The 10,571-nt window shown below is 46.5% G+C and overlaps 1 protein-coding gene across 1 annotated transcript; it reads left to right on the top strand.

The window, feature by feature from the left end:
* The first annotated feature begins 1,252 nt into the window (after positions 1-1,252).
* PGAM1 (phosphoglycerate mutase 1) lies at positions 1,253-9,370 on the top strand. Its single transcript, XM_014862717.3, has 4 exons — positions 1,253-1,632; positions 6,497-6,771; positions 7,323-7,503; positions 8,260-9,370. The coding sequence occupies exons 1-4, from the start codon at positions 1,494-1,496 to the stop codon at positions 8,427-8,429; spliced, it is 765 nt and encodes a 254-aa protein (XP_014718203.1). The 5' UTR covers positions 1,253-1,493; the 3' UTR covers positions 8,430-9,370.
* The last annotated feature ends 1,201 nt before the right edge of the window (positions 9,371-10,571 follow it).

Here is a 10,571-nt window from a genome sequence, read left to right as displayed (position 1 = left end):
GTTTACATGTGGGTCTTATTCAAACTGCCTGCTGTGAAGGGCAGTAGGCCCTGGGCCGTGCTTGCTCAGCAAAAGCCCACAAGCCCACTGCAACCATGTGTTCTCCTTTCTCCCTTCTGGGCACGATGCCCAGCTGCTGGGACGTGTAACAACACAGGCCTGGCTAGCCAGGATTCTACCTTACTCACTTCAAGAACATCGTGTCTTGAAGGGACACAGAGGCCCTCTGCGTGAGCTACTGTTCCTGGGAACCGCAGTTGTACCAAGAACAGCCCCTTGGCAAACATATAGCCTTTGCATCCCCTGTGTATATAGGAAACCCCTCCCCACCCACAGTTGCAGGTCCACATTGCTATCCAGCTGGCGGCCACTGGACCTCCCTGTAAGTGACTCTCAATAAACCTTTATGTCTGTTTGCTGTCTCTGGGTCTTTTCTTTGGTTTCTGGGCAACCTATCCTGCACTGCTCACCCGGACAGGGGTGTGGTGGAACATGCAGAAAACACATTCAACCCATCTTCGACCCTAGCCCACTGCCTGACTCATGTTTAGTGCTTAAAAAAGGAGCTAGACTGAAAGAAACCAGGAGAGACCGGCATGGGCAGCAGAGCGCTGTCCAGACAAGCACATATTTAAATTGCTGATCCGGTGTCGGGGAGGAACAGGCAGTGACTCTCCTCTTTCTGGAATGTTTGACAGGGCCGAGAGTTTGCTTCAGTGTTGGAGGCCCAGGAAGCACTGACTAGAGGCTGTGAGAGACTGGAATAGGTAGGCCAAACAGACCCGCGCTAAAGAGTGGGGCTTTGGAACCAGCAGTCACAGCCAGTTCCCTTTTGTGTAAAATAGGACACCAGTGTCCACTGAAATGAGATAGCAAATACTAACAGCTGTTCACTGAGCACCTTGCAGGTAGCCAGGCACCAGCTAAGTATTTATGATGTCTATTTACAAACGAAGCTAGGCGACGTTACACGACCTGCCCAAAGATACGAAGCAAATAAAGTGAAAGAGAAGACTCATACACGTGTGAGAGTCAAGTTTTGCGTCCGGAGGGGAAAGTGACCTGGCAGGAGCTAATGATAAAGGCCATCTTATTACGAATGATGGCTTAGGAAAGACAATACCAGGAGACGTGAGCGACTCGCGGAAACTCCGGCCGGTGCGCACGCCCGGCGCCGCCCGCAGTTCCCACCGCCCCTGGGCGCTTACGTGCGCTCCGTGACCGCCGAGGCGGACGCGGGGCGGGCGGCGCAGGCCGCATGCGCCCTGTCGTCCTCGAGCTCGCCGTCTCCCTCAGGCGGCCGCGGCGCTGGCACGGGGCGCATGCGCACACTCGGCGGACGGAGGGCGGCCCCGAGCGAGTGGAAAGATTTGGGCAGGCAAGTGCGCGGGACCCGGGCGGTGGGGCGCGAGCGCGCAGGCGCGGCCGGAGGCTGGGCTGCGACTCCGGAATCTCAGCGAGCCCCAGTCTGCGCCGCACTCTGAGTCGCCGCCATGGCCGCCTATAAGCTGGTGCTGATCCGGCACGGCGAGAGCGCGTGGAACCTGGAGAACCGCTTCAGCGGCTGGTACGACGCCGACCTGAGCCCGGCTGGGCACGAGGAGGCGAAGCGCGGCGGGCAGGCACTGCGAGGTGCGGAGCGGGCCGGGGCGGGCTGTGGGTGGGCGCTGCGAGGCCCGGGCGGGCGCCGCTCGCTCAGGGCTGCCTGAGTCGCCCCCGCGCCTCCCGGAGAGGGCCGAGAACTTGGGCTTCATCTCTCCAGCAGTGTATTTTGCACTGGGCCCAGGGTGGGGGATCGACTTGCTCAAGGTCACCCAGTCGAGTGTGAGCGGTCTCCCCGCAGCCCACTGCGCTCTCTACGAGATCGCCTTGCGAAATTCTCCCTCTTTCCTGTCTGGGCATTTAGTAACTCGGGGACGGGTTATTAAATTGGATGCCCTGTGTTTTACAGCAGCTGTAACCAAGCCTTCTCAGGAGGGGGCTGTGGATCCCGCGCTGTGGCAGGGTGGGGGTTGGGGGTGACGCTGCGCTGGGGGGCCCAACAGGTTTCAAGAGACAAGGAATCACGTGCTTGTGTAGGCCTTTGCTGTTCAGCATTCCACAAATCCTGTGTCTGAAATACATCCACAAATGTAATTGAGTGAATGAATGAATGAATGAAGAATTTGAGTTGACTCTCTCCACAACCCCATAAAGTAGGCAGGTTTTATCCTCCTTCCCATCCCTCCCTGGCCCTCTTTTATAGTTGGGAAAAGTGAGGATTGGAAAGATGACTTGTCTGAGGTCGTATCTTATTCCTGGTCCCGCGCCCTAGCCCCGACTCTGCGCTTGAGTAACAGGTAAGTGCCAGGAGCTGGTAGGCTGCCGGCCAAGGACTCCGGGCAAAGGTGGAAGTGGCGGTGAGATAAGCTTGCCTACCCAGGCTTGCCCCCTGCGGCAGACAGCGCTCTCTGATTTTGGAATGCTAATAAGGAAGTATTCCCCGCTGCCAGCAATTCAAAGAATCTCTGAACTGCGGAGGTACTTCCACTGATGATTTGGGCAGATCCACCCTGCTCCCTTCTAACCTCTGGACAAAGCAACAGCCATTTTAAAGGGTCATTGATGCCTGGTTGATGTGGAACAGCTATTTGTCCCAGGTGGCTCTCTCTAGCTTCTTGCCTTCACTATAGATCCTTTTGAAATGAAGCAAAGGTTAGCAAAGCCTGGGAAATGTAATCCTGCTGCGGGTATGTGTGAATGCTTGGGGATGGCCTGGTGTGACCTCATAACCATTTAAGAGAGGCTGGGGAAGGCACCATGCTGGTAAAGGAGGCCATTTTCTCTCCTGCTGCCTGGCAGGAAGAACTGATGGGCCTCTGGTGGTTTGCTGATGACTAACCCCAGGAGAAAGCAAATTGCATCTGTCTTCTAAGACTGATCAAATGGTTAAACTCGAATCTCTCTTTAAAATAACAGACCCTGTTTCAGTTTTTAAATAAATGTTGGTAGCATTAGTTAAAAAAAAAGTCCCATTTAAAATCTTAATATCAATTATGGGCATCACAGATGATTATATTAAAAAATGAAAGACTAAATGCAAAAACTCTCAATGATGAAGACCATCATGATAATCTACTAATATACAAGACCTAAAATCAACATATGACATTCACCAGAGCTTTAAGTGGTATAGGGTTTATAAAATCTTGAGTCATTTCAGGAGGAAGCTAGTGAGACCCGAGTTTCCCATGCAGTCTTACTCCTGGAGGAGGCAGAGGTGGTCCCCTGCATCCCTGGCAGTGTCCTAGGCTATGCTTTTGTTTAATGGGCAAATTAAAGGAAGAGGCTTTAGAGTTCTCTGGTAAGAGCCCCAAGGGGAACTGCTTTTCTCCTGTGGGACCTGTTTGTGTATCCATTGTGAGGCACTCCATTGCAAGTGGAAATAAATGCAGTGAAACAGCCAGTAGCTTTTCAGTATGGGAGCTGAGGCTTGCACTGTGGATATTCACTTCCCAGTGACTCAGCCTTTTATTGGGGAGCCATTATGGTTAGGGAGGAGATGGTAACCGAGTCTACTAGGACTTGTCCTGAAACCCAGGGATGAGATCTTCTTTTCCCTTGTGGTTAGTGGTGGGTTTCCTGGTGATTAATCCTCCCTTCCCCCATCAGTGTGGTTCTTACTGGCCTCCTCCTCAGTTGAATGACTGGCAGAAAAATTCACTTCACATTTCATTAGTTACTGTTGGCAAACTCAGTATGAGACAGTACCCAGGAAAGTTTGTGCTGAATTTCAGAGAGGGCCTTGTAGCTTCATGGAGAAAAACAGGAAGGTTTTCCTGGCCCACTACATAAGGAAAGGGCCATCTCCCCATTAAAGTGGGAGGGAGAGGAATCTTTCATGAAACATAAGATGAATTGTAACCCACTGGTTGGGCCAACGTAACTCTTGACTACCACCCCTCAATAAATCAGTCCACAGCACTTGCTCTTTCTCCAGTGAGTGGCTTCTCCTGAACTTGGTACAACAGTTGACCTAAGTAAATACATTGAGGGTACTCAGGAATAGGCTGGCACTTTGACTACAGGAGGGAGGAACTGTGGATGAGGAGTTTCTGACGTGATTTCCACACTCTAGTGAAAAATGCAGCAAACTCAAGTTTTTTTTTTTTTTTTATTAATGTTATGATGGATTACAAGCTTGTGAAATTTCAGTTGTACATTTTTGTTAGTCATGTTGTGGGTACACCACTTCCCCCTCCGTACCCTCCCCCCACCCCCCCTTTTCCCTGGTAACCACCGATCAGATCTCCTTCTCAATATACTAATTTCCACCTATGAGTGGAGTCATATAGAGTTCGTCTTTCTCTGACTGACTTATTTCGCTTAACATAATGCCCTCGAGGTCCATCCACATTGTTGTGAATGGGCCAATTTCGTCTTTTTTTTTGGCTGAGTAGTATTCCATTGTGTATATATACCACATCTTCTTTATCCAATCATCAGTTTCTGGGCATGTAGGCTGGTTCCACGTCTTGGCTATTGTAAATAATGCTGCGATGAACATAGGGGTGCAACGGACTCTTGAGATATCTGATATCAGGTTCTTAGGATAGATGCCCAGTAATGGGATGGCTGGGTCATAGGGTATTTCTATTTTTAACTTTTTGAGAAATCTCCATACTGTTTTCCATAGTGGCTGTACCAGTTTGCATTCCCACCAACAGTGTATGAGGGTTCCTCTTTCTCCACAACCTCTCCAACATTTGTCGTTCTTGGTTTTGGATGTTTTTGCCAATCTAACGGGGGTAAGGTGATATCTTAGTGTAGTTTTGATTTGCATTTCCCTGATGATTAGCGATGATGAACATCTTTTCATGTGTCTATTGGCCATATTCATCTCTTCTTTTGAGAAATGTCTGTTCATGTCCTCTGCCCATTTTTTGATCGGGTTGTTTGTTTTTTTGTTGTTAAGCAGTGTGAGTTCTTTGTATATTATGGAGATTAACCCTTTGTCGGATAAGTGGCTTGTAAATATTTTTTCCCAATTAGTGAGCTGTTTTTTTGTTTCAATTCTGTTTTCCCTTGCCTTGAAGAAGCTCTTTAGTCTGATGAAGTCCCATTTGTTTATTCTTTCTATTGTTTCCCTCAACTGAGGAGTTACAGTGTCCGAAAAGATTCTTTTGAAGCTGATGTCAAAGAGTGTACTGCCTATATTCTCTTCCAAAAGACTTATTGTCTCAGGCCTAATCTTTAGGTCTTTGATCCATTTTGAGTTTATTTTGGTGTGTGGTGAAAAAGACTGGTCAATTTTCAATCTTTTGCATGTGGCTGTCCAGTTTTCCCAGCACCATTTGTTGAAGAGACTTTCTTTTCTCCATTGTAGGCCCTCTGCTCCTTTGTCGAAGATTAGCTGTCCATAGATGTGTGGTTTTATCTCTGGGCTTTCAATTCTGTTCCATTGATCTGTGGACCTGTTTTTGTACCAGTACCATGCTGTTTTGATCACTGTAGCTTTGTAGTATGTTTTGAAATCGGGGATTGTGATTCCGCCGGCTTTGTTTTTCTTGCTCAGGATTGCTTTAGCAATTCGTGGTCTTTTGTTCCCCCATATGAATTTTAGGATTGTTTGTTCAATTTCTGTGAAGAATGTTCTTGGGATTCTGATTGGGATAGCATTGAATCTGTATATTGCTTTAGGTAGGCAGCAAACTCAAGTTTTACCAACGTCCTCTAAGAGCTCTTGCTGTGTCCTGATTGTTGGAAGGTTAAAATCCCATTTCCACTAGACCAGAGGTTAAAGTGAACTGAAATACATTAGTAATTATCACTCAGAAGTGACATGTCTAACTAAAACACAAACATCAGGATCCTTAGAGGAGTTAGGAAAATACGGAGGTAGCTAGAGGTGGTGGTTGTGAATTGGATTTTGGAGTCACACAGCCTGGGTTTTAATCTCCCCCACATAATTGCTGTGACCTTGGATAGTTTGCTTAACTCCTCTAGTCTTTATTTTCCTCATCTGGTTAGATGGGTTGTAAGGATTATAACCTCGTAGGATTGTTAGGAAGACTAAATAAAAACCAACAAAGTACTTAGTGCCTGACAGATGGTAAGCTCTCTATAAATATTAGCTATTGTTATTTATTAAGAGATTCCACTTGTTTAGGATCCTTTTCTTGACAGAACTGCAGCAGAAATAAATTCTTAAAATGTGCTTAAGCACAGCATTCTGGGCATTAGGGTAAGCTGCACAGATTGCAGGTTGGCTGGTTGATAGTACATTTAGGCCTTGGGTTAGGTGAACTATTGGGGAACTACTGGGAGGCATGTTGGCAACTATAACATACTGTTATACATACAGCAAAATACTGTTTTTCCTACTAGGATATACAAAAGAAAATATTTAGTCAAATAATCTTCATTTGGACTATCTATATGGGAAATTTATATGTAAGAAAATTCTGGCTCCAGAGTAGACCTGATCAACTTATCACTTTGAACTTACAATTTCCAGATGCTGGCTATGAGTTTGACATCTGCTTCACCTCAGTGCAGAAGAGAGCAATTCGGACCCTCTGGACAGTGCTGGATGCCATTGACCAAATGTGGCTGCCAGTAGTGAGGACTTGGCGCCTCAATGAGCGGCACTATGGAGGTCTGACTGGCCTCAATAAAGCAGAAACTGCTGCCAAGCATGGCGAGGCCCAGGTAAAGATCTGGAGGCGCTCCTATGATGTTCCACCACCTCCGATGGAGCCCGACCATCCCTTCTACAGCAACATCAGTAAGGTATGGACAAACCGAGATTTGGCTCACTCAACCCATGACCTGGGGATTAGAATCTAGGCCTCATTCTTTTTTTAGCTTTTATTAGTGTCTGCCTAGTCCCATTGAGTTTATGATTTATGATAAAATAGTTGAAAGGTACTCTCCTTTCTCCGAGGAATGACTTTCACTTGTTAAAGATTTAGTTGATAGTTTATGTTGTTTATCTAAAAGGCATTTATATCTCCTTTTTTATATCTCTGTTGCCATATTTTATAAAACCCACCCGTAGCCTTAGGGCCTTCCTAAGCCACTTGCAAGATAACGTGAATTGGGAAGAGCCTTGTAGCCTAACTTTTTTTTTCTTCCTTTTCTAAGTTAGGTTTCTTTTGAACTGTTAATCTTCCCAATAGTGGGTAATGGAGGGAGGGGCAGGATGATGATGATCCCCTTTCCCAAGCTCTCAGCTGCATTCCCTGGTGAGAGACCTTCACCCATCACTTTGGCCCCTGAGGGGATGAGGAATGGGCAGAACAGATGCAGCTGCTAATAACTGGTGAGCTTTTGTTGTTTAGGATCGCAGGTATGCAGACCTCACTGAAGATCAGCTACCCTCCTGTGAGAGTCTGAAGGACACTATTGCCAGAGCTCTGCCCTTTTGGAATGAAGAAATAGTTCCCCAGATCAAGGAGGGGAAACGGGTATTGATTGCTGCCCATGGCAACAGCCTCCGGGGCATCGTCAAGCATCTGGAGGGTATGTACATTTTTTAAGAGAGGGGCAGGGATAAAGCAGACCTGCCATGAATCAGGGACTGATTTAGTACCAAAGAGACCTTCGGAAAGGGCTAGACATATTGATAGCCTAGAGACAGTCTAGATTTGACTCCTAGTGGAAACACACCCTCCACCCTTCTGTGTCAAAGCATAAGCTGCAGAGGCAGCCAGACTCCCTGGGTGCTTGTTATACACGTAGAACCTCAGGTCCCATTGCAGACCTGATTCAGAAGCTGCGTCTATCACCCAGGTGATTCAGATACACATTACAGTATGAGCTGTCCACCTCCCGACTAGGATTGCCAGTTGAAACTGCTGATTAGATCCTCTTTAATCACAACTTGGTGCAACTTCACACGTGAACCTCAATTTGCTTCTTAAATTATTTCACCTGTGGGCATAGAGGCCCAGATGTGCTGATTCATTTGGCAAGCTGGGTGGACTATGTAGAACATTTGAGATGTGTATAGTCTTGCTTCGTTTTGGGCTTCCAGACCCCTCTTTGAGAGAGATATCTGCAGTACACACCTTTTATACTTTTTTTTGCTTTTCAGTGGCTGACAAATAAGTATTGGAGGTGTTTCTTGAGTGACTGATTTACCATAACAAAGATCATTACTGTTATTACAAATATCAGAAAGGGTGTCCTGTTTTAATTCCTACCGAAGTCCTTTGCCACCTGGACGGGTGATGTGGATTCATGTCTTGCTTGGCTGATCATGATGGGTATTTTCAGGTCTCTCTGAAGAGGCTATCATGGAGCTGAACCTGCCAACTGGTATTCCCATGGTCTATGAATTGGACAAGAACTTGAAGCCCATCAAGCCCATGCAGTTCCTGGGGGATGAAGAGACCGTGCGTAAAGCCATGGAAGCTGTGGCTGCCCAGGGCAAGGCCAAGAAGTGAAGGCAGGCAGACTTCTTTCCCAAGGACACCCACCCTGCCCATCCCATTCCTCTGCACCTCTCCTCTGCACATGCCACACTGACCACATCTGTAGGCATCCTAAGTTGTAGCTGCAGATGGGGACTGGTGGTTCCCAATTTCATTTTAGCCATTTTGTCTCTTGCACCCACTCCCTTCACACAATCTAGTCAGAATGGCACCTCTGGGGCATGGGTCCTCCGTCCAAGCCGAGGGAAGACTCTTAGCCAAGAGAGTTGAGAGGTAGTAACTCTGGGGTTTTAGCTAGTGCTTTATAAGGACCTGCTTAAGTAGGGGATAGGGAGGAACCATGCCAAGGTGTGACCAATGAGGAGAAGCAAGAGAACCGATTTGTGTTCCCAGGAGCCAGTCCTGTACTATTCTGTAGTCAGGTGCCTACTTGGGGGGTGGGGGGGGGGGGCTCTAGTCATTCCAGTGGAAAATGAATGTAACTTGCATGGTGATTAAAACAAACATTTCCTCCCTGACCCCAGAGGAGCTGGCTCCAGAAGATTGGGATCAATCCTGAATGTTTCTGTGTTGCATTTACTTTTACAAAAAATAAAAGTATATATATATAAATAATACAAAACAAAAACCCTTCTGGGGTTTCTAGTGGCGGTTGAAACATTCCCACATGTGTTCATTAGAATATAACCATTCCTCACACCAACATGGGATAAGCTCCTTGACTTCTAAGGTGTAGGAGTTCATCCTGCTTTGTGTTTTAGAATCCCTCCCCTGGCTTGTTTTATGGCAGTGAAATGCCTCTTGATCATGTCCAAGTGTGTCTTTCATTGTGTCTGATTTTTGAATCATGTTTCAGTTGGTTGGCTCTGCCACTTGGGCCCAGTACTCACTTTCAGCATAACTGTACTAAATCTTTTCTCCAGATCAGTATAATAAAGGAGTGATGTGCAATATTTTTCGTGTGATGTGTAATATCTCGTCTGAGAAAATCAGCTTGAACATTCCACTTGAAATGTCTCTCATTACCCAAGTTCTTGCTCTACACAGGCCCCAAAATCGTGTATCTCACTAGGTTTTCCAGTTCAGGTTGGAGAACTGAGGTGGGAGTGGGAGGTCTTCCTGGCTGAGCTCTCCATTCCCATTGCCTCTCTATAGTTCTTGCTCAGTGGTGCTGGTTACTGAAAGCCCCTTGACTGGGAAAGTAAAATTCTGAAACTCCATTATGGCCTCTTTAGAGTAAGGCAAAGGCTTGTTTACCAGATTTTTTTTTTTAGATTAGCACCTGAGCTAACATCTGTTGCCAATTTTTTTTTCCTTCTCCCCAAAGCCTTCTAGTACATAGTTGTATATTCTAGTTGTGCTATGTGGGACGCCGCCTCAGCATGGCCTGACAGGCGGGCGCCATGTCCCCGAGGATCTGAACTGGCAAAACCCTGGGCAGCCTAAGCAGAGCGCGCGAACTTAACCACTTGGCCACGGGGCAGGTCCTTCACTGGTTTTTTTTTAAGCCAATCCTTTTCTATTAGTAAGTTGTAAACCTGATTCACACCTTTCTTTTTGGCCCCTAAAGTTTTTTAACCTTGTCAGTTAACTAATTAACACCCTGAAAAATTACACATAACCTCATAAAATGACTTGATGCAGGAGAAAAGGAGTATAATTACATTATATGCATAATTGGGAAGGGGCATACTCACATTTACCTTCTCTCTAAGGCCTCTGAAAAGATCACTGGGACATGAGAAAGCCCATAAGGCAAGAGACAGCCCATAATGCTTTTCTCTTCTAGTAGGAGCCAAGTAACACACTCCATCTATTAAGCTCTTATGAAGCTCCCCTGTGCCAGCCATTGGGTGAGGCACGTTATATACATAACCTCTAATCTTGACAACCTCTGAAGGGACTGGTATCCCCAGTATACAGAAGAGGAAACAAGTCGAAAAGATGTAGAAATTTGGCAGAAGGTACACTACTAAGCACTGGAATCCAGATGAAGGACATTAGTTCAACTAAATGTTCTTGTTCTAAAATTTAAATACTTTTTTGGGTTTGTTTTTTGTTTTTACTGAGGAAGATCTGTCCTGAGTTAACATCTGTACCAATCTCCCTCTATTTTGTATGTCGGTTGCTGCCACAGCATGACCACTGATGGGT

Source organism: Equus asinus, chromosome 2 (assembly GCF_041296235.1).
Source record: "Equus asinus isolate D_3611 breed Donkey chromosome 2, EquAss-T2T_v2, whole genome shotgun sequence".
Lineage (NCBI taxonomy): Eukaryota > Metazoa > Chordata > Mammalia > Perissodactyla > Equidae > Equus > Equus asinus.
Note: the sequence above shows the minus strand (reverse complement) of the source record. Positions and strands in the feature narration are given on the sequence as shown.